At 43.4% G+C, this 24,951-nt stretch overlaps 1 protein-coding gene across 1 annotated transcript in view; it reads right to left on the bottom strand.

Annotated features, from left to right (window-relative positions):
• Nucleotides 1-24,951, bottom strand: part of DBN1 (drebrin 1) — a 46,008-nt gene extending 21,057 nt beyond the window's left edge. The window contains exon 1 of the mRNA XM_029284931.1: nucleotides 24,776-24,951. Coding sequence (XP_029140764.1) covers nucleotides 24,776-24,861 — 86 coding nt within the window. The 5' untranslated portion in view covers nucleotides 24,862-24,951. The remainder of the gene's footprint in view (nucleotides 1-24,775) is intronic.

Here is a 24,951-nt window from a genome sequence, read left to right as displayed (position 1 = left end):
TTGTTTAGTTTTATGCGTGGTATGGGACACACACTAAGTGGGACCAAGAAATAATCAGTCTCTTAAGGGAGGGAATGTTGTCAGCCATCTTGAAGGAGGCACTGGTACACTGCCTTTTCAAGAGGCTTCCTTCATCCCAGCTGTTTTGGACAACTGTTGCCTGGTCTTCACCTTCCCTTTTTTGAGGAAAATTCTTCAGAAGATAGTGAGATATTAGTTAACAAATGCCTTAGAACAGGGGTCTTCAAGCTTGGCCCTTTTATGACTTGTGGACTTCAACTCCCAGAATTCCTCAGCCAGGCATGCTGGCTGAGGAATTCTGGGAATTGAAGTCCACAAGTCATAAAAGGGTCAAGTCTGAAGACCCCTGCCTCAGAGGAAGCAGATTATTTAAACTGTTTATGTCTCCACCTTTCCACCTGTATACCTCAACCTGTTTGGAGGTTCACGAACTAAACAGCCTGAAGTTAAACCACAGCAAATCTGAGCTACTGTTTGTTTATTCAGAAGGGCTCTCTACCAGCTTCAGGTGTAACTCTATTCTAAACTCACAGCCTGCTAGATGGATAGATAGAAAGCATAGTCAGGAGTTCTTCAGTTTTGTCCCAGTTGTTCCCTACATGGAGTGGGAACTCTTGGCAACAGTGACTTATGTACGTATCACACAACTGTACTACTGCAAGAGGCTCTGTATGGGGCTGCCTTTGAAAATCACTCAGAAACTGTGTTTGTTGCAAAATGCAATGGTGTACTTGCTGGCAAACAAACATCACCATAGCTACATGACACCCAACAACAAAGGGGCTGAACTGGCTAGCAATTTGTTTCTAATTATAAATGGTTTGAGCTTATAAAGCCCTACATTGCTTGGTTTCAAAGAATCTCAGGAGCACTTCCACCCACCTGATGTACTGTATGCTCCCTAGCCAAATCTGGCCATCTTTATTGCAAACCCCTATTTTGGAACTCTTTCCTCTTCCTCTCGAGGCCAGGATAACACATACACTTGTGGCTATCTGGAAGTTAGTGAAGACTGAGCATTTCCCAAGAACATTCAGGAAATGATGGCTTGGTATGGTCTTATTGTCTATATTGCTCAGGTGTTATTGATTGTATGCAGTTTTATTTTATTCAGGTCAAATTCCAAGAGCCCATGCAAATTGCAATGGTATAGAAATTAAATAAGCAGGGAACATTCCATCTTCAGAAGACAGAACTAAGCTTCTGGGTGAATTGTTACTTGACTCTGGATTTTTGAATACCTACCTGAAGCATTTTTGTTCCTGGACGTCACCTTAAGTTTAATGCAGGGGTGTCAAACTGCCGGCCCATGGGCCGGACGCGTCATCCCAAAACCGCACCCACCCCATTGCCGGCAATGGAGAAAAAGCTCCGATACGTCACGCGACGTCACGTGACGTCGCGAGTTTGACATGCCTGGTTTAATAATAGAATTATTTTGTGAGATTGAAGTGCTTCCATCAGTTTTTTTTTTTAACAGAGCCTTTTTTAAAAAAATATTGTCATTTCAAATCTCAGATTTTTATGTTGAATTTGACCTCTCCTTAGTAAGAAACTAGAAGTCTGTTGTGTCAAGGTATTAAGGCAAAGAGTGAATCTAGGCCCTCCTAAAAAAAAAAATCTGGATACCAAACATCATTGGGTCCAGAATGTAATTCCTCAGGAGATCTCAAAATAACTCAGATGTGAAATCACTTGTCTTCTAATAAGAGGGTTGAAAGCACCTCCCACACTAATGTTGCAAAAAAATAATACAACCAGCACCATCCACAGGCTCTCACTGCCTTAGCCAAGTTGACCAAAGCAGCATTGTGACACAAATCCTGCCCTTAAGTTCATGTAACCTTAGGATGATTGTGGAAAAGAGGATGGTCTTTCATCATGATGCTGCTTCTGCCACTCTAACTCTCTTGCCCCCTGCAGACCCTACTGAATAGAACAGAAAATAAATGGAAAAATATCAATTATATTTAAATATGTTAATTTGATAAATGTCAATTAAAATTAAATCAACATTAATTTTCGTCCTATTCCTGCCCAATTTTTGGAGTATAGCTCCTGGCATTCCACTCAAAAATGGTCCTTAATCCAAAACAATTCAACACCTTTATATAATAAAAGCATCCCAAATATCATCCTCTGTACCAGAAAACATGAAAGTATTTAAGATAATGCTAATTTTAAAAAAATAGGATTTGGAGAGGACACAATAAAAAGCTGACCAGTTAGCTGATCAGAGTATGCCCCAAATAAATTGAGGGAAAGTATTATTAATAATAATTTTCTAAGACATATAGAAGGTTAAAGGAGAAGCAACATAGTTTCTACAAAAATGTAATGTTGGTAATCTACTTGAAGGGTTTTAGAACAAGACTAGACACATTTCTTGAAAACAAAGCTATCAACACTTTCTAGTCATGATGGCTTTATTATTGGAAGCAACTACTATCATGGGAGAAATGATGGGAGATTTTTATTGTGTCATGCCTGTCTTATGGACCTCCCATTCTCAAGTTTCTTGGCGGTGAAAAGCAAGATACAATCACGTATGTCAATAAATTCCCCAAAGCATCTGGTTGGCCATTTTGAGGACAGCATTGGCTAGGCAGGTCTGAGTCTAAATGAGACAATCCCATTTGTATCTTTAACTTTATATTGTCAAAGTATTTCAGGGATTCTGGTTAGAATGACAGATTAATAATTGGCTGCAAACCAAGGTGTCGACTGCTCAGCCTCTACAGAGAATTACCTTCCTAACAGTTCCTGCAAAATAATGATCATCACAAAATTGTGTTAAAAGAAGAGCAATTATCATTTCTTATTTTAGAACACAGTTCATCTCAGAATTTTCCAAGGCATATGCTTTATTTAGGGGAAGTTGGCCTGACGGAGTGAAGATTCAGAATCACTGCTGTGAGACGGGCAACTATATCAGGCAACTGACTGATTGATTGATTTAGACAATCAGTCAGGTGACCTGTTTGCCCATGTCCAATTCCAACTGCAATATGACAGGGCAAAGATACCGAATTATAGTGCCTTCCATGTGTGCAGGACTGCAGTTCTTCTCAACCTGGAGCAGCAAAGCTACTGGCGGGCTGAGGGTGACTGTAGTGCACTGTAGTTAAAAAGCATGGGTCGAGTCCCCCAAACCAAGACACCCAATGCACGGTAACCCAATTCATTTTCTTCTACATGTAAATTGACAGAGTAAGTCATTTGCAAGGTTGTGAATTGGAGAGGATTTCCACTGAAAGAGCAAATTAAGAACTAGAGACAGAATGGCATAACGCTCTCCCACCTGGGCTTAAAGACCCACACAGTTCTGGGGGTGAAGGACAGGCCCATTAAGCACTGGAGGGAGGAGGAGAGGGAGGGGAGAGAGCGTGGTGAAATTAAAGCAGCAGCTGCATATTAATGAGCTATCGTGGTTTGTGTGAAGGAGCCTCCATGGAGACAGTCTCTAAGATACCGCCCTTTTTTTCCATATCTGCTGAGGGAAGCCTATTTGCCCACCATTGCCAGTCTTCCAGCAGGAATCCAGCCCAAATGCTTCTGCACAACCTCCCAAGCACAGGGGGTTCTGTTCTCTTTACCACCTCATCTGAAGGCCTCCTGTGAAGGAGGAGGAAGGAGCACAGAGAACTGGTCTAGGCTGCGTGGGTGGGGAGACTTAAATCTCAGCTTATCAAGGCAACCAGCATCTCTCTATCACCATGGCAACTACACTGCCATCCAGCGGGAGACAGTTCATATGATGAGAAGAAGGTGATTTAGAGGGGAATGGGGGATGAGAGACATTTGGCCGTATGCGGTTCCTGCCATGTGCAGAGCCACTATGGCATTACAAATGGAGAGGCACTTTCGCTTCTGTGTATTTAATGGCTAAAGTGGGAGTTTACTGAGTATAAGGTCTCTTTCTGGATATCGTGTGCTCCATTTGCTGAATTGCTAATTTTTTTTTCTACTGCACGCCTTCCAGCATAGACTATGTTCCATCTGCTCTACATTTCTTGCTCCAAAGTCCTGCTAGAATTTAAAGAACTTAATGTGGACTTCATCTTTCATTAAAAGCATTAGATTTACACAACCAGCTTTTTGGCAATGTGTCCATTCTTTTGACATCAGAACAGGGAATTTTACAAGATTCAAATTATCCTATTTTGGACACATTATGCAAAGAACTAGCTCAGGGGAGAAAGATGGAAAGAAAGAGGAGACTGAAAATGACCAGCAGCAAGATAGCAATAAAAATGATCAGGGGACTGGAGGCTAAAGCATATAAGGAATGGCTGTTGGAATTGGGTATGTCTAGTTTAATGAAGAGAAGGATGAGGGGGGATATGATAGCAGTGTTCCAATATCTCAGGGGCTGCCACAAAAAAGAGGGAGTCAAGCTATTTTCCAAAGCACCTGAAGGCAGGACAAGGAGCAACGGATGGAAACTAATCAAGGAGAGAAGCAACCTAGAACTAAGGAGAAACTTCCTGACAGTGAGAACAATTAATCAGTGGAACAACTGGCTTCCAGAAGGTGTGGCTGCTCCAATATTAGAGGTTTTTAAGAAGAGGTTGAGCAACCATTTGTCAGAAATAGTATAGGGTCTCCTGCTTGAGAAGGTTGGACTAGAAGACCTCCAAAGTCCCTTCCAACTATTTTTCTGGTATTCTGGTAATGATAAGTGCACTATTGGAAGACCTGAAGGACCAAGTTAGGGGCATATCATTATGGAGAAAATATATATAGGTGGTCATTAAGAGCTAACACCAACGTGATGGAACATAACCAATCAAGAAGGGTTGCCATGTTTGACTGGGAAAAATTTGATTGACTATTAGATAACAGCAGAGAAATACAGAACAATATTTACCAACCACCACCATCACTGAGATTTCTTTGCGAAACTCTGCCCTGAGACCCGACTAATATTTGCCAGCAGTTTGCCTCCAATTTATCACCCAGTTTGCCAGATTGCAAATGACACCTTTGGAAGAATGTGGTTGATCAATGGGCAGTTTCCTATTTGTTATAAGAGGGACACAGTGCCTCTATCTGTACCCCTGGTTTTCGACCCCTATTTTCCTATTGCTGCAGCAGGCTCTAGGTAGACTCTGAGGGTGCCTGCTGGCTTGTTTCTCTTTTTCCATAGTAACAATAGGGTTAGCAATTTATTTCCAAAGTAATGCTCAGGAAGATTTGCTATGACCTAAATTTGGGGAACCTGAATTGATTGGCCATTTCTTCGCTGACATTAACCAAGAAACCTGTTTATTTTAAGAATCCAAATGTATATTTAAAAGGTAGTTAACCTTGTTTAAAAGTCATCTGTCTCCATCAGTGATGGCTGTTTATGGAATTTGACATGTGCTAAAAGCATCTGTACTGAGAAACTACATATGCCTGCAGCGGTTTCAATCATGCGAAGCCATCAATGTTTCCTGGAATTATTTACGTTATTTTATTGCTATCTCTGCCTTCTATACAGCAAACAATTTGACAGGTCATCTCCATACCGAAAGCATTTCCATCAGCTGAAAGCTGGCAGCCTGTTGGTTCATAGAATAGCATATTTTCATCCAAACATCCTGGAGTGACAACTCAAAATATCTGAGTGTGATGTTAAACATGGTATTGCGTTCAGTTTATCAGAGGATTTTTTTTTTTTTAAGCAGGAGAAGAAGAAAAGCAAGAAAGGCAAAGAGATGATAGTGCCAGTTAACCGGTGCTCAGTTATAAAGTTCAAAGGCTTACAGCTATAGATTATCACCAACCTTCCCCAATCTGATACCCTTCAGGTGTTGCACTACTATAAGCAGTACACACTTTCATCAGCCTGAGCACTGCACCATGTTGAGGGCTGCATTCTACAAATGGGAGAATCCACGACATGTTTTAGGGGAGAGGGAGTGGGGGACATTTCCAGTGATTTCAAGAGATGAAATGGGTGCCATATGTCCCTGGAAGGCTTAAGATTTCAATTAGCCTCCTATAAGCCATATTCGAAAAGAAAAGGCTGGAAAGGAAGATGGTTGCCGGGGCTCACATTTGGAGGGCATCAGACTGGGTATGGTTGCTTTATTCTAATATGAAAACTCCTGGGACAAACACTGAATATTTTTTATCCCCAGCTTTAGTGGGTATTATTATGTTAATAATAGAGTGTCTGCACTGTAGGACTAATTTAAACAATTGAGTGATCGGTAGAACATAGCAGAGAGTTTGGAGATTCTTACCAGACAGAATTAGTAAATAGACAGGGAAACAAAGAGTTTGCCCTTGGATATTGTGGATTCTTTAATCAATTAAATAAAGTCCCATTCCTGGTCTTTGGGTAAATATCTTAGATTGTATACCTGGGGCTCTTTCATATTAGCATTATAACAACCAGTCAAAACTACATTATGCCGAGATAGGATTGGTCAATGAGAATCACAGGTGGCCAGCAATCTGGACCTAGTTCTGTTTTGTCAAAATCCAACAAACACTTGGCACTCACTTTAGAGCAGGGGTGTTAAACTTGCAACGTCACGTGATGTGTTGCAATGTATCGTGACTTTTTTGCCATTGCTGGCAATGGGGTGGGCGCAGTTTCGTTATGATGCATCCGGCCTGCGAGCCGGCAGTTTGACACCTCTGCTTTAGAGATTCAAAAAACTGGCTAAAATAATATGTAGTGTACTATATTCTCCTAGATGCCAATTTTCCAGTTAGGTAAGAAAAACTAATATTACCACATAGTAATCCTTAAAATTAAGGGAGAATAAAAAAAACATGGTTAGTTAACTGGCCTGCTCTCAGCCAAATCCTTCTTTTCCTGTTTTTTTTCTAGAGAGAGGCATCTTAATATTCTTTTCTTGGCACATGACATGTTATGGATATTATAACATTTTCTCTTCCACCAGCAGATGTCTTAATTTCTGTAATGGAAGTAAGAAGCACAAAACCCAGACTGCTTTTCTGCTCCAGGCATTATTTTAAATGTTCAGGCCTAAAAGAAAAAATAATGCAGTCAGCTCTAAAGGGCCACAGACTGCAGCTCAGGTTTTCTCTCTTCTGAAGGGTATCTGGGGATTTGGGTGGGGCTGAAACCTTTTGATCTTTCTTTTCTTTTCTTTTTAAGGATGGGAATAGGAGCTGAGGGCCTCTTGGAGCCAAATTTCTCTTATCCCTTCTCTGAAATCTCGTCCTTCAGAAACAGCATTAAAACTACCTAATTCATCAGGCTAATTTGGGGTCTTCATGTGAATGGGGATGGGGATAAAGAAGCTTCCTAGGGCAGTGTTTCTCAACCTTGACAATTTTAAGGCATGTGGACTTCAACTCCCAGAATTCCACAGCCAGCAATGCTGGCTGTGGAATTCTGGGAGTTGAACTCCACATGCCTTAAAATTGTCAAGATTGAGAAACACTGCCCTAGGAAGCTTCCTGCTGCTATTGCTGCTTATTCCCATTTTTACAGCATTGCTAAATTTCAGCATTATAATCTTGGAATCCTGGGGAGTCACACGCAGCTCATGGTTTCTTGACTCCTGCTGAAATTCAACTTGGAATTATACTACTTATAATGCCACGTTATAATGCCTTGGTATGACCGCACTTGGAATACTGCATCCAGTTCTGGTCGCCACAATATAAAAAAGATGTTGAGACTATACAAAGAGTGCAGAGAAGAACAATAAAGATTATTAGGGGACTGGAGGCTAAAACATATGAAGAACAGTTGCAGAAATTGGGTATGTCTCGTTCAATGAAAAGAAGGACTGGGGTGACATGATAGCTATGTTCTAATATCTAAGGGGTTGCCACAAAGATGTAGGGTTCAACCTATTTTCCAAAGCACCTGAAGGCAGGACAAGAAGCAACGGATGGAAGCTAACCAAAGAGAGAAGCAACCTAGAACTAAGGAGAAATTTCCTAACAATGAAAACAATTAATCAATGGAACAGCTTGCCTCCAGAAATTGTGAATGCTCCAACACTGGAGGTTTTTAAGAAAAGGTTGGACAGCCATTTGTCTGAAATGGTATAGGGTTTCATGCTGGAGCAAGGGATTTGACTAGAAGACCTCCAAGATCCCTTCCAACTCTATTATTCTGCTATGCTTAGGTTTACTTTTCACCATTTATACATCTGTACGTCCAAGACCAGCCCTGCAATAAGCAAGGTGAAGCAACCACTTTCTGCTCTCAGCATGGATTTAAGAGTTAATGAAAGCAGGACAGGGTTTCTGAATGGTTCTCCCTTGCCCCAAGTGTTGACCCTCTATGCCTTTATATTAGTGGGGCATCTAGACTCTACTTCAAGCCTCCAATGAGTTGACAGTATTGCACCCTAAGGTGGATGAACCATGGACATGAGCATACATAAGTTCTATGAAGATAAAAAAAATAATTAGCATCTGGAATGGAATTGGCCTCATATGGGCCAATGCTTTTTGTTTTTCATTAGAACAATGTAGAACTTTTGCTCCCAACAGAATTTTAGTATCCCTAACTAGAATCACTACCTGCCTTTTAGCTGTGATTTCCTCTTCACATGCTGAAAGTCTACCTCTTACCTCTTTTTGCTAACATATAATTCTTTTGCAAACCTATAATTTTGTTTTTAGCTTTTGTTAACTGCTAATTGCAGGAACAAAGCCATGCCAAATAAAGGTATGTAAATTGTGTAATGTGCATACTTTATTTCAAATACTTCCTTGTTATGAAAGCAACAGCACGGCCTATGACAATATAGTATATGGAAACTTTAGTACTTCTACGAAGCAGCAACATAAAACACTTTAGGCCAAAAACAGGGCTTTTGGCCCCTTATTGGCCTTACATCCATGGAGGAGTTGGGACATTTTAAGAATATGATTTATAATAAATTCTTCTTGAAAACTGGAAATTTGATACAAGCCAACTGTACCCAGCCAATTTTACTTGCAAGTCAATGGCTGGAGAGAGCGGAAAAAAAAGCCAGCTAGAAGAAAAACAACCTACTTCTGCATTCCCAAAGTATCTGTAAGGAAAAATTGGCATAAACAGAAAGCATTACATTTCCCCATCCCACCCAGCAATAGTTTGATAAACATGGGCTTGGTAACTACCACTTATCCTCACAGATTCAAAGAGTTGGTATGGTCCCTTTGAGCCACAGAGTTCAGCCCTTTGCTTCATGAAGGAGTCCAGATTGAAAGGGAAATGTGCCACATCTCTGTGTAATAGAATTCCAATGTCAAACTACTTTTATGCTCACTTTTTCCTAACATCCAGTCAATTTGCTGTCCTTTAACTTCAATTAATTATCTTGTCTCTAGCATCCCTGGCAATTTTAAGCTTTAAACTTTCTGCTGTGTGACATCCTTTTAGATGTTTGAAGAGTGCTGTCAGTTTTTTTCTTGTCACAGTTAAATACTCTCTCTTCCTTCAGCCACTCTTCATAGGACTTTCTTGTTCCCGGATCATCGTTGTTATCTTCTAAATCTGTTTTTATTTTTGAGGTACTATACATCCACGTAATTGCCATGTCATACTTTCTACACTAAGCTTGCTAATGGGAGTATCATGGAATACTTTGTCAAATACTTTACAAGGTATGTTACAGAATTTCTATAGATGCTAAGGAAATCACCTGACCCAAAAATGAAATTAATTTAGTCTGACAATGGCTTCTTGAAAAATCCATGTTTCCTGGTAATAACTTCACTGTTGCCAAAGTGAAATAAGATTAGTCTGGCAGGATATTATTAATAATAAATCACATTATGATCTTTTTCTCTTTCCTGTAGATAGGGACATTCCTCTAGTTGCCTGGTACCTAAGGATTTCTCAATGCATAAAACCAGGAAGTGCTCCAATACCCTAGGATACAATTCAACTGGTCAAAAAGATTTAAACATTCAGTATAAACTAATATTCTCTGATCATATTTCTATCGGACTCCAATTTCAATACTGTCCATTCATCCTGTTCTTTCCGTTTGCCTCCTCGAACCCTCCTCCTCTCAACCAAGACAGGTTTTTTTTTAAAGAACTCCCACCAGTTTTGAACTCTTTGTCCTATTAGTTTCTCTTGCCTTGGAATCCTGGTTATATTTTGCTCTGCTTTTATTGCAAACCACTTTCTTGAACTCTAAAGTATGCATTCAGCTGCACTTAGTTTCAGTTTTCCCTCAAATTAGATATAGCAATTCTCCCAATCTTCTTGCTATTTCCACATCTTTGACTAAGTTTACTACTGATTAGTTATCAAGTCTTATTGATCCTTCCTTTGCTCTCTGAAGAAAAAAGATATCAACAAGATTCAAGAATTTCCTGGAAAAACCATGCTTGACAGAATTTGCCTTTCCACAGATATTGGAATAATTAGAGTCCTCTTATTATGCTCACTTGTTGAAGTTTAATACAGATTCACTCCTCGTGTGTTCTTTCCAGTTTATTTTTCAGTTTGGGGGCTGTAACAACATTGAGCTCACTGGTGAATGAGCTACCTCAGGAATTAGACATCCATATTGCTTCTGCTAGATTTCTCAGGGGCATTTGATACTACCGAGCATGGGATCCTTCTGGGATGCTTGGACTGATAGCTTCGAAGTCTCATTTGGCTAAGAGCCCTCAGACGTGCATTTCTCAGTGAGACACTCTCCTCAGGATTTCATCAAGAGTCCATTTTACAGGTTGTCCATGTTATATTTTTTAACATGGGGGGGATAACTTCAGGGTAGGTCTTCCAGAGTTTGGAGATTCATTTCTATGATAGTAGTAAGCAAGTTTACCTCTTTCTTTTTCATTTAATGTCAATGAGGATGTATATTGTTGCATTGAGGCAGAAGTGCTCTGCAAATTAGTACTCAGTTTAGAGAAAGCAGCAGTTTGGAGCTGTGGCCCACCTTTTGCGGTCTCTACCTTTCTTTCATACTTGGTCTTTCTTCCACAAGCATTTTTGCTCATCATATCTGAACACAGGAATTTGTACCCTTATGAAATGAAGTTTTTAAAGTTCTGTAGTGGGGAGCCATTTTCCAAAGCAGATGTGACCATTTTATATCCTTAAGCTCAAAGTGATTGCAGAAAATTTGGTTTCCCCCCCAATGAAAACCCAGTTACTCAGATCCTGTCTTGAATTCTGAAACACACCAATTCAAATGAGCCCGGGCACAAAAGGGAGGGCAGTAAAGGAAAGCAAGCCCACCAGCACAGACAAGGAAGAAAAAGCACTGAAAAGGTATGGATTTTGAATGCATTTAAAGTTCCTGATGCTTCTAAGAATCCCTTTGGCTTGTGCGAATATTTCACACCAGGCTGGTTGCATCTGCTATTGCAATAAAAAGACAGCTGCGCACTACACCTGAGGGAAACAAAGTTATGAGTGTATGTGCATGGGACCGTGGTGAGAAGACACACCCGCACAAACATCATTGGAGGACTGCCTTCACAATGTTTGCATAAATTCTGTGCCTTGGGAACTTTGCTGTAATGTAGCAAGCTTCCTTTGATCAGCCACATTTTCTGTGGCAAGGAAACCCACGAAGCCGCATGCTGTACACATCGTAAGGGCACCCTTTAAGTTTGTGTGAATGAGGCATGCTCTTGCTATTGTATGGACTGAACAGGCTCCAGGTACAGGTGCTTCACATTTCCATTACAGCAATTGTCTACATGGCCTCCCTTGAAAAGAATATTAGGAAACCATGACTGGAAGAAAACGTTGCAGTTTAGATTGCTTCCTAGTTTTCAGTTTGTAAACCGTACAGTATTATATTACCCTTATGCCTAGCTTCTGGTTGGTTTCCAACTTCTGTTAGAGAGCTTGTTCTTATTCATAAGGCTCAAAATGTTGGATACCATGTTATCTGACGTTTCCTGCTACAGGAAGCTGCTTGTGGAACCCATCTTCTTTTAAGGGACTGCTACACATGCCACTATCAGAAGAAACAAAATCAGAATCGGATCCTTTTCAGTTGCAGCAATGCAACTCTGAACTCTATTTCACAGCTCTGCCCTTCAAATTGGCACTGTCTTACATAAATAATTATGTTGGTCTATTACTTTAGAGACCTCTGTGTGGGACAAACAATGGCTAATAAATATTGCAATGAATAAATTGAGAAAAACCTCAGATTTCCATGGTACAGCATAAAACAATGTTTCTCAACCTTGGCAATTTGAAGACAGGTAGACCTCCTCCCAGAATTCCCCAGCTTAGCTATGCAGGTTCCCATGGCTGGCTGAGGAATTCTGGGAGTTGAAGTCCACTCCTCTTAAAGTTGCCAAGGTTGCGAAACCCTGCCACAAAACATTGTTGGTTTCTTTTTTTCTCCATAAGCAGAAGTTCCCATTGTGTAGAAATGTGTCAAGGGATTGTCCTCAATTTTGTTTCCCATCCCTGGTAAATGCACTCACAAGACTGCAGCATCAGTTCCCTCACTACATAATGAATGTGTTGACTAAGCATTTCTGAATAGGTGGGCCTGCCCTGGTACACAAAAATAGAGCAAACATTTCCCTTCAAGTTCAGATTCTGAATTAACATGGTGACAACCCAGCCACCTCTGAAAATTCAAGTCTTTCTGAAGAGAGCTAAAGGTAGTATTACAGTGGCAAAAAAAGACATTATAAAGTATCAAAAATGTGTAAGTAGAAACAGCAAAAAACTGAAAGAGAAATGTTAGCCTGGCAGTGCTAGGATAGGGACTGAATCCACCAGATTCACTTTCCAATCATCCTGCACCCAGTTTGCTTCTGCTGAGCCACCAAGATCCAAGTTACAGGATAATCATGGAAAGCCTCCTTGTGCTTGGCAAGGCTACTGCCATCCTATAGGACCAGTGATGGCGAACCTTTTAGAAACCGAGTCCCCAAACTGCAACCCAAAACCCACTTATGCATCGTTGAGTGCCGGATGGGCGTGGCCCATTGGGTGGGCGTGGCTGCGGTGGTAACCGCAGACTGGGTGGGACTAAAAAGTTCAATCAATCAATTCCAACTTTGCAAGATCTTTTTTTCCACGAGAAGTTGAAATTGACTGATTGAACCTTTTTTTTTTGCACATGGCGGCGGAGGCCTAAAGCGAAAAGGTTTTATAAAACCCAGCTGAAGGCCTAGGACTGGGGCGATGGTGTGCATGCCCAAAGAGAGGGCTCTGAGTGCCGCCTCTGGCACCTGTGCCATAGGTTCACCGCCACTGCTATAGACAGCTAGACACAGAGGGCAGAGTACATGAGAGGGACTCTGGATGGGAAACCCAAATCCTGTGTCAGTTCAATGCTGAACATGAGCACAGCTAATTTGTTGGGGAGAAAGGCCCTCTGGATCCTGAGAGCAAGAGAAAGGAAAACCTTAATTGGTCCACACAATCCATTTGTGCCACACTCAGGTGCTTACAAGGTGCTAATAAAAAAGCTGTGATAAGCTTGATAAGCTTATCAATTCTGAAAGCTGGAAGATCAAACAGATGCTTGCCTTCTGAGGCCACGCAGAGCTAAGGAAAGGTACCAGGCTGTAACAGCACCAGTGGATCTTTCAGTATACAATCCTGGTTCAGAAATCCAAGCTCCCCAAAGAGTCAACACAGTAGAAGCTCAATGCCTGGGTGCCTTCTTTCCATTCTAATGTCCTCTACTGCCCATGTATTACTAGGAAATCCTAACCACGGCCTGCCTGTTTTATTTCCTATAGGCATCTAACCAATACCCCGGAAGCCAAGCCTGTGAGATTGGAATACCTTCATTGATTTGAGAGTTAGTAGCAAGGTACCAATGAGGCAGAACTAATATATATCATTGACATCTCCCTCAAAAGCATCAAATTACATGGTAACTGCCTGAAATGAAGAAACAGCCCTCTGTGGACAGCAGAGCAGAGTAGCTGGGAGTCCAGCCACATCAGATAACAAGGGGACTTGGGGCTTCCTGGACCATGTGAGACTCGTACAGGCAGGGAACGCCAAAATGAGGCTGTAAATAGATAAATGCACTCCTTGCTGAGCGAAAAAGAAAATAATAGTTTCCAAGACCTCAACTCACTTATTTTACTGCTAGGAATTGAGGGGGATTTTCCTGCATGAAGCATACAGTATTATGCTGATGAGTTTATAAAGATGCCCAGAATAATATCAAAGGCATCATTTATTATCCTCGGTGCTCCCACAGCATACCCTATCAAGATACATCTAGCTCTACATTATGTACTTCTTAGCCTCAACGTCTTATCCGTGGGTCCAGTGACTGGGTTAAACTTTCTAGGATCCCTCTGTGCCAGTAAAGAAATACATATTCAAAGACAAAAGTTAATTCCTCCTGTGGTTTAACTTTACTGTGGGCTGAAAATTGATTAGAGTATAAGTCACAAGGTTTAGTCACTTACATTTCCTAGAAGGATGAATAACGCAATTCCTCAGAAATGGGACCACACCTATGATTAGCTATTTTCATCTTCACTCAATATTTGGAAGGAAAAGGACAAAAGGAAAACCTCATCCTTTCTAGCACCAGATTTTGTCAGAAGTATCTACTGTGGCCTATTGCAGTTTATCTTAGAAATAGCTTGTGCTGGTTTTAGCTGCGAGTTGCTTTAATCTCCTTTTCCTTATTGACACAGGTAGTCCTCGATTTGCAACCTTTCATTTAGTGACCATTCGAAGTTACAATGGAACTGAAAAAAGTGACTTACGACCATTGTTCACATATATGACCATTGCAGCATCCCTATGGTCATGTGATCAAACTTTGGGCGATTGGCAACTGGCTCATACCTATGATGGCTGCAGGGTCCTGCAGCCATGTAATCACCACTGTAACCTTCTGTCAGGCAAAACCAATGGGGAAGCCTGATTGTTTCACTTAAGTTAGTGTTACTAACTTAACAACTGCGGTGATTCACTTTACAACTGTGGCAAGAAGGGTCGTAAAGTGGGGGAAACTCACTTAACTGTCTTAAGCTTAGCAACAGAAATTTTGGGCTCAATTGTGGTCCTAAGTCGAGGACCCCCTGTACTTTGAAAAATATTATTTGATTACCACTATGCCTGAAACATGGAAGACAAAGGATAAAGAATTAAAGTGGGACGATTAACTTCAGAAGTGTCACTACTTAGAACTGGTATCCCCTTCTCTATTTTTTCCTCTCTCTTTCATATGTACGCACATATACACAGATTTTCTGGATGTGGGACAGGTTTTGCTGTAATAAGTCATAAAGTGCAAATATGGCAAAGGACCAATAAGAGTTAGATTGCACACCTCTAAGCAGCAGTAGCAAGATCCTGCCATCAAAGCAGTTAGCTTACAGCTGTTTGGGGACTAGAAAAATTCCTCTTGACAGCCTGCCAGAGCCCTGCCAGATTCCCTCATCCTATACGAACCATGTTCAGTATGATTATTTAGGTTATTTATTGTTTCACACAACTGCATTACTTTTCTTCCTTAGCGGTGTCTTCAACTATCAACATAGCAGAAATGCTTGCTTTCTTTTTAAAGTCACTCAATCTACTTTCTTCTACCGGCTCTTTTTCCAGTTTAAGGTTTGTTTTGAGAATTCATGGCTTCTATTGCACACTAAGAAAGGTCAGTGCCCCAAGCATATTCATTTATGACATGTCTGTGCCTAGTATGGTCTTGAGAAGGGTTCGGTCATAGATGACTTGAATGTTTCTATCAAGAAGAAAAATCATTTTTAAAATGGGTGGAAAAAATACCATCTGTGAACAATGGAGGTCCAGGACTGAGAATGAGAGATGTTTCATCTCTTCATTATTGAATCCAAAATCAGCTAATAGCTAGGCTCAGTTAATAAAAATATTAACAGCAGAGATTTATTCTCCTGTTTTTATTCTCACAATAGTACTATCAGATAGAAAACTGGAGACCAACTCAAGGTCACCTGGCAACAGAGCCAAGCAAAGATTTAAGCCTGCTTCTTGCTGAACCTGGTACCACACTTCCTAATCACTATGCCACATTACAAAGTATAGTGCTGGGTTTGGAAAAACAGAGCCCTAATTTCAAGAGAGAAGGGCAGGCATCTCATCGGAAGAACTTTATTACTACCTTACTGTAGTCCTGATTGAATGGGGGACTACCAGTACAGGAGCTTTGTTATTTCTAAGTCCAGAATTGCTCTGTGCCCTTTTTCCAGGTCACTGTGCAGAGAAAGCCCAGCTTGGCACCAACCGAGGCACCCACACTGCCTTTAGTTCAAACAATGCGTCACTAATTACAGTAACTTCCATCCACTACTAATTTGGCGCTCAGCTAGCCGATAAGTGCTGGATAGAAAATTTCCATGGGTATTTGGACAGAAAGGGGCACAGCCTGTCATAAGGAGCAATGCCCTCCCAATGCTCCTGAATTCAGCAATTAAGCTGCTGGCAAGAGCTGCATGCAACTTAACCCTGAAATATAATTGTTCCCCACGGGTGGGAATGGAAATGCAGCAGCTGCTGCTACTCTCCACTAAGTACAGTCTCACCCTGATTCTCCCAGCTGTATAACATCTTCCAGCTTCAACAGCAGGCAGTGCTTTGGGTGGAGATATCATGCACAACTTCTCATTGCCAGCTGCTCTGCTCTTTGTCCTTTAGCCAGTTGCTGTCGGACTGTCATTTTGACACAGAGACAACTGCCTTCCCTTCATTCTGTCCTAAAAGGAACCGGTAAGAGTGCACATTTTCTGGTTTGAGATCAATTACAAGGACCTAAGCCTACATTCTGCATCGTACATCAGGGGACTATCCAAAAGGGAGAAAAGTGGGGATAACCCTAAGCAGGTCATCAGGAAGAAGGAAGGGTTTCAGCCTTGATCTTACTCAAGACTTTCTGTGGTTTTGATTTTTAACACCTTTATGAAAAAATGAAATTCTTCTAATACAAGATACACCTTCCAAACCGTGTGTGTGTGTGTGTGAAGTTTGACTGGCTCCTACGTCATGTACCACAATGTGCAATACCAATATTATAAAGACCTACTATACCCATATGCAACTTGTGTGTATAAAAGTAATTACACATAGGCCTTGTTTGCAGGACACACTTAAACAGCTAAATTAACTATGGTTTATTCAAGTCCCATTTTTCTGACTTTGCATGTCACTGAATCCTCACTGGACCATGGGACTAAGGTGTGGGTGGCTAATTCCTAGTGCAAATTTACATATTCATTTATCTGCCTTATACCTATGTTAGAAACTCAAACTCAGTTACTGAGGTTTTAGAAATAATTGTACTACACCTGAAACACATCAGCAGAGCTCTTTGCCCTCACTGGAATTGCTGGCAGTGCCTCCGGTGAGAAGCACACTTGCGCAGGGAAGGCTGCAGTACAGTGGTGACTGAAAAGCTTTCTGAGCCAGCTGAATTGTGATTATCTACAATCACATCTGACCACTCGATATGGAACAGGTCTTAACTGATTAGAAGTTGCAACTGGGGAAAAAAGGCAGCAGCCAGGCCTATCTGAAAGATTTGCGTCAGTTGTTTCTAGGACACAGATTAATGGGTTGATATTTACTTTTAAAGTAATCACATTTCCTTTCAAAAAAGATCAGGACAACCAGAAGGTAGAACTGCAAGGAGTTTTCTACATCTCTTTGCTATCATCTAAAGTTGTCTAGGCTTTGGCAGCCCGTCTTTAGTACCCAGCCAATGGCTTAGGATGTGATTACCTAAATTAGTGCTTCTCCCTTTCTGAACTTATGAACTTGTCCAGCCCTTAAAATACAAAGTTACCCCTTCTCAGAGGCCAACCTTTCTCCACTGCAGGATGGAGCCTTCTCCTCCATTACTCCCAGGCAATGGAATGCACTTCCTTGGGACCCGCTTTGGCAAAATTCCTCTTCCTGCATGTAAAGTCTGTAAACGTGCTCCTCTTTCTCCAGCCTATTATTAATTTATTGTGATACTAAGTTTTAAACTTAATTTTTTTTTTTAAAAAAAAAGGACAGCCACCGGAGTGTTTTGGCTAGTGTTGGGGGGGGGGGGGATGGCATCTAAATCCTGTAATTAAAGAAAATATTTAACCCTGCATGTTTTCCCACCCTGCTCCTCTCAAGAAAAGAAAACCGGGACCCAGACCCGGCATGTTATCAGCAGCTGGTTGCTAGGCTCAGAAGAAGAGGCTTGCCTTAAATCTGGCCCTCCCCGCCCAGGGAGAAGATCCGGGTTTCTGGTTGCAGGAGAGGCACACTCTCCCCTCCCACCCCCGCGCGGACTCCGGCTCGGAAAAGCGCCCCCCACCCCCGAGCCGCCGCCTTATGGAGCCGGGGGTTCACGCACATGTGTTTCTAATGCACCACGAGCCCCAGGGCGCCGGCACCAAATTCCTTTCTGCTCAAGTAATGGGCCCCAGCAGCCTCCGCAAGGGGCGGGGGGGGGGGAGGGCGAGAGAGGAAGGGCGGCTGGCGAGACCCCAGGCGTGGAGGAGGGGGAAGCACCACGCCGCCTTCAGCCTCCCTTTTGGGGGGGGGAAGGGGCACAGCTGCTCGGCCCGGGGAAAGGCGAGCCTTAAGAGGGCGTGGCTTTAGCCGGACCGACGCTCGGAGAAAGCCAGGCCAACAGGTCGTGGCTGCGCTCGGCCTTTCTAGAAGCCCGGCGGCGGGGCCGCTTCCTCGGGCCCTGAGCGCGCTCTCTCGCCCCCACACCCAATTCCACCCCCGCCCCCACCCCCGGGAGCCCGAGTCAACTCCGAGGCAGCGGAACGCCGGCACCCGAGCGACTCCTCCCCTACGCCCCGCGTCGCGCCCTCTCGGTTTTGACGTACAAAAGCGGCCACGTGCGATTCCCACGACTGGACGTCCAGAGAGTATACATTCTGACCCCAAGTTCCGACGTGCTCCCTGCCCCCACCCCCGCAAACTCCCGCGCCCCGAGATCCTAAGTCGAACTATTTTTTGACGAAGGTCACAGCTAGGTAGGTGGGAGGAAGCTCGCTCCCGCCCCGCATCATCCCCCCCTCCGCCCCGCCAGAGCAGCGCAGAGGCAGAGCCTTTGTCCGTCCTCGCTCTCAACCCCCAGGCAGTTTCTGCCGCGTTCAGCACTTTTCTTGCCTCCCAGCCAGGAGCCGTTCCTTCCTCTCGGTAATTGAATGGATGCCCCACAGCCCACTAACCAAGCACGGCCAGGGAATAGGGATGGCTAGCCTTTCCCAAGATCAGGAGCCTGTCACCCGAATGACCTTGAGCCGCAAGAGAAGGCGGCCAGGTGCCTTCCGCCCACTGCCGCCCTCCAACAGCCCTTCCACCACACTCTGGGGATGAATTGCTCCAGGATGGGGCCTGCTGTGTGGACAGCTGCCTACCAGAGCCAGGGTAAGGCTTGCTGCATAAAGAAGTTAATTGTTCAGCCCCACCCCAACCCATTCCCAGCTGGCTTCTCCAGCATCTTTTGGGAATAAGATCCAGACAGCAGACTTTTTCTTGGTCCCCTTTCTTAGAAACGTGGGTAGGGTTTCTTTTGTCCCACCTCCAGATGTTGCTTTTAGTGCCGAGACTGGATCCTAGAGGGTGCTGAAGCCTTGGGCTCATTCATTGTTAAAAATGTGAGGTTTGCAAGCTTTCTTGGTCCTTTGGCAAAGCATTGTATCACTTGAATGTGCCCTGGAGCAACAATGACCGGATAGGTTCAAACCACACAATAACTGGGGGGGGGGGAAATAGTGGGCTATTTAAAAGAGGTGGGAGAGGGAGAGCCTCCACTTAGAAACCAGCTTTAGGCTCAAGTAATCTTCCTCTCTCTTCAAAGGTGGCACTTGATCAAAACCAAAGGAAGCCCTGGTCTTCCTTTTCCCTGAAACTGACTCTTCCCTTTTAGAGCCCTATGGACACACCCATTTTTTCTGAGCTACGTGGCTTCACAATTTCCACCTACCAAATTCATCAAAGCCAACCCAGCCTCCATAATTCCATCATACTTCAACCCCATTGTCTACCCCAAAATCTCTGCAGCTGTCACATCAGGGTTTTTTTTTAGCTACATGTTCTCAGCTTCACTGATATCATCCCTTCTCTGTTTCACTGCTAGAGTGAACCGGATGAGACACAGTCCAGAAAATCTGGGCAGAGTCCAACGTTGGGTTCCAAATGGGAAAGGCTTTAAAATGCTAGCGGAAGAAGCGGCATGCTGCAAGAGGAGAAAGACTTTCTGCTGGAGCTTTGGATAGAAGGGGCTGTTCCCACCCAGCAGCCTTGGAGAGCAAGCTGGATGAAAATGCTTCAAGAGGACAAAGGAAGGCCAGCCAACAGGGGGGAGATCTCAGGGCCAGGATAGCAGGCATGAGTAGAAAACTAAAACAAATGGAAAAAAAAGAAAGCCAAAAATGGGGTATGGAACTAAGATCATGCTAGGACAGGGGATTCCCAGGTTCAGATCCCTGCACAATTAAGGTTTTTATAGGACCACTGATATATGTTATCAGTTTTGTTAATTCATATGGTTATTATGAGTATAAAATGCTATCCAAAGCTCTTTGGAAGAAGGAGAAAATAAAATGGCCTAAAACTGGTAAAAGAGGATGGCTAGCACAACCGTGCAAATACAAATGGTAATAAAAACTTGAAAAATTGCAAGGATATGATTCCAGGATCCAACAGCAAATTGACAGAGATTTTAATATTCTTACTGGAGCCTCAAAATGGAGGGTGGTAGCTGGATCAATGGGACTCAAGAAGAGAGGCTGGTTAGCAGTAAATATCTTTAATTAAATTCTGACCAACTCACAGTACAATGGTATAATTGAAAGCATCTCTGAAAGCTCAGGGAGGGGTTTACTAATAGCTAATGCCATCTTCAAAAACTGATTTACAGGGCAGAATTAATGTCACGAAAGGATTTTAAATTCTTAAATTTAACATGCACTATTTGCCTGCCTGCTTATTATAAAGATCCAGGAATTTCTCTAATTTCAAGAAGCTCGAGAAAGAGCTTTAAGTATGTCATGTCACAAAAGCCAGTAAACTAACTGCCAAGCCACCAAATCTGACTGACTTCAAGCTGGACTTCTCCCTACAAAATCCAGCCACACACCACATTTCTGGAGAGATCAAAATTACACGATTCTTGTCTTTAAAAACACAGCAGAACTACTTCTGTTACGGGTGAGTGTCTTTTGTACTCTCTTTTTAGAGAAGGGATTTTTCCTTAGGAGCAAATCCGTGAAAATTGTTGCAACACTCTGCCCAATTTTTTAGAAATTGATGCTTTAGATATGACCCTATATTTAATTCAATGAATTTTCTTTCATGTTGATCCCCTTACCTGCTCCCTAAGCTGTTGACAGCAGTTTCATGCTGATCACTATTACTCCTACAACTCCAAATAGCCTGCTCTCCTAGAGATATGGCTTTTTCATGTTAGATCCCATGAATATAATTTACTCCTTCTCCAACTCTCCCAATTAGTATTGCTACTTAGGCAGCATTATTAATTTCACAATTTTACAGTATGTGGGAAGAGGAAATGACAGGCCACTATCCTAAAAAGCTGACAGCTTGATTTCTGACAGTGGGAGCAGAACAAAAGAATGATTATATGTGATATATAGTCTTTGCTTGCTTTTAACTCATTTTGCAGGAAACCTTTCCTCCTGTTTCAGATTTACTCTTCTGAGTATAATTTTTTTTTTCACACAGACAATGCTGTGATCATTTCCCATTGTTGTTTCTCCACTTCCTACCACAAACCCTACTATATATGTTCTTCTAGCTGCCTCTTTATTGTTAGCAAGTGGATGTACAGTGATTTATAGCCAGCGTCTCTGGCTAAACAGTCCATGAGGCCCTAGCTTCCAAGTTGGAGTCAGGGAGGAGGGTCTCAGAATGCTTGAGCCTTGAAAGGGAAGGAAGTAGGCAAAAGAACAGCTGGAGACCTTCTGCTGTGGAGGAAAGAGAAGAAGAGGAGTGAGCTTCAAAGAAAGAAGACCTCCCCCTATGAAGCACATGGTATGTGTATGCATATGGTAGGGAGGAAAATAGGAGTGTTAAAAGGGGAAGAAAACCAATAGGCTGGAAAAGAGTAAAGCACAGATGAAGGCTTTTAATATCCCCAGAAAGCCATGTCTACCATCTTCCTCTCCAGAAATGTGTATGAAACTCATGGCCCAGCAGGAGATGACAGGAACTAGCTAGCTGTCCTTCTGCAATCAATGTTGCCGATAATATGGGCAGCTTCAAAGACATTGCAATAGAGTTGGAGAAATAGGGGCAGATCAAGTTCAAAGCACAGAACAGGGTTGGCTTCAGCTTCTGAACCGGAAGTCATATCCTGCCAAGAAGACCAAAGAAAATGAAAGACACTATCTTGCACATTGTCTTTGGAACGAGGAAATAAAAAATGTTGGTGGCACCTCGCTGGCTCTCTCTAGGTTTGGAAACCAAGCATAGGAAGGCCAAGTTAGAACTTGGATAGAAAGCTATCTGTGATTATGAGAGCTGTAGGCTAAACTGGGAAGTAAAAAAAAAAAACCCCACCCAGGAAGAAGGCAGTGGCCAACTATGTCATTGCTGTTGTCATAAGAACTGTATGGCAGTGTCTGTAAAATCACTAGGGGTCAAACTTAACTTGGAGAATTTACTTTTTATCACAGTATGCTGAAATTTCTTGCTGAAAGTATACCTTATGGGTGCACAAGAGCTTTCAAACAACCTGAGTGGGGAAAGGGAACCTCAACTATGACAGAAGGAGTAATTTTCCTGGCAGATAGACAGGGAGAGATGTAGCGGGGCTCAGGAGATTCAAGAAACTGTTTTCAGAAAGGGAAAACCTTGCATTAAAACAAAACAAACATTGAAAATGTGAGGGTCAATATGCAAGGTAAATAATGCCTCTTGGGAATCTTAGAACTTTAATCACTTTCATTTAAATTCTAAATAAGTACTTTTCTATAATCTTTCCCAACTATCACCCAGCTGCATGGGAATAAGAAGGTAATAGCCATACATCTGGAGGGCATCCAGATGGTAAAAGCTGCTATGGACACAAATGCAGGATTATTTAAATTATTTTAAAAAAAAACCACTAAGTCCACAGAGGTGCCTTAAAAGATATCACATCATGAAGTCTACAGAGGGTGGAATCCAGCCATCTACAGTCACTTATGTCACACAGATATAGTACAACATGCTTTCTATTGTTCCTTAATTTACTTATCTAAATAAAAGAGAAAATGCTGGATTTCACCAGTAGGGAACTAATGCTGAAAAAAAGAGACCTATTCAAAACCCCCGTAGAGGATATAGGCCACAATTGCTTTAAAGATTAAAAAGCAGTCCCCCTCCTTTTTTTTAACTGCATAATAGGTATCTGATTAACTTATAATTTCAGGCTAAATGCAGTATTGGTACCTTGATTTATGGGACTACCTGAACTTCTCCAGTCAAGTCTGCACCTCAGAAAATACGCATACTAAACTGCCTGGGAATAATCTTCAGTGGCCTGTGCCACCACGGACAAATAAAAGTTGCTTTACATCTCTGAAAATTATTAATGAGATATAAAAGGAAGATTCCTTCTGTTTCAGAGCTGTGAATACCTATTAGCTAGAAATATGAAGCAGCAAGTCTCATTATTAAAACCTGCCTTATTCCATCCTGTTTTTTGGGGGGGGGGCGGGGGGACTTCAAAAATGGAGCAGATGCCAATTGTGTTGTGTCTTTGAAAGGAGATGGCTTCAGCAGGCAGCCTTCAAATCAAGGTTGCTCTGTGAAGGAGTAGCCTCAAGGCTCTCGACTAGCTTGAATGGATTCTATATGGACTCATATAGGCTTCCTCTTCCACAGAGAAGAAAAAGGCCTAAAACACCCAAAATCCGCTCTTCTGCAGACCCAGGCCTCAGCAGCTGGGATGAAAGACTGCCACAGTTTGGAGCCCAGCAGTTCTTGAATTGAGATACCTAGTTCTGGATGCCTCCCTTTACTCCTCTCAGACCCTCCTCCTCCTCCTCCCCCTCCCAGTCCACCAGTCCCTCCCCTCAAGCCTTCAGACCCCCGCCTCCCTCCTTGCCCGGCCCCACCTTCCTTTGTGTAGCGGATCCCTATCGGAGAACTTTCACCCCCCACAAAAAAAACGGGGAAAAGAGTGGAAGGCAAGGCCACGAAGGGCCCTCGGATGACCGCAGCAGGGGGCAGCCTTCCAAGATGACGGCCTGGGGCTGTCTTGTGCGGGGCTACGGCCGCGGGGCTTAGGATAGCTCAGGCAGCAGAGCAGGTGGAAGGAGCGAAGGGGATCCGCCCCCGCCCCCCGAGCCGGAGACAAAGTGCCGGGGAGGGGGCGTCCGGACAAGGGCGCAACTGCTAGGACGTGCCTTCAAGCCTCAAAGCGAAGGCTTCCTGGGCTGGTTCTCTCGCCCAAACGGGGCACTGCCGTTAGGGGCGTCTTTTTCAGCTCCGCTCCGACTACAAAAGACCGTCGGAGCATCTTCAGCCAGTGCCCTCCTTGCATCCCACAAAAAAAAAAAAAAGCCGTCGCCCCACCTCGCCCGGCAAGTGGCGTTGCCAATGCACCACTTGGGGTTGCTAATGGCTTCTTCCTCCGGCTGCGTCCGCCCCCCAGTCCCACGTTCAGGAGCATCTTGCCGGTGGGAGGCGCGGAATTCCCTTGATCATCCTCCGGGGCTAAACGGGGAGCGTGCAGGGAAGGAGCGGGAGAGCGGTTTCCCAGAGAAAGGCAGGCAGGCAGGCAGGCAGACACCGCCCACGCCCCCCTGTACAAAGCGGCTGGAGCCACCGCCCCCCTCCCCACCGAGGGGACAAAGAGCTGGATCGCCCGCTCCCCGGGGGGGGGCTTACCAGTCCGTGGGGCTGTCTTCCCCGATCACCTCCTGGTATGAGGCCAGCAGCTCCAGGCGGTTCGCGCTGAAGCTCACGCCAGCCATGCCGGCGCCGACGGAGGGATGCTGCTTTCGGGAGCAGGGAGCAGTGCCGGAGCCGCGCTCGGATAAGACAGGCCGCCTGCCTGCTTGCCT

The sequence above is a fragment of the Protobothrops mucrosquamatus genome, unplaced genomic scaffold (genome assembly GCF_001527695.2).
Source record: "Protobothrops mucrosquamatus isolate PMUCROS unplaced genomic scaffold, P.Mucros_1.0 scaffold1124, whole genome shotgun sequence".
Lineage (NCBI taxonomy): Eukaryota > Metazoa > Chordata > Lepidosauria > Squamata > Viperidae > Protobothrops > Protobothrops mucrosquamatus.
The sequence above is the reverse complement of the archived record's forward strand: the minus strand, read 5'-3'. Positions and strand labels throughout refer to the sequence as shown.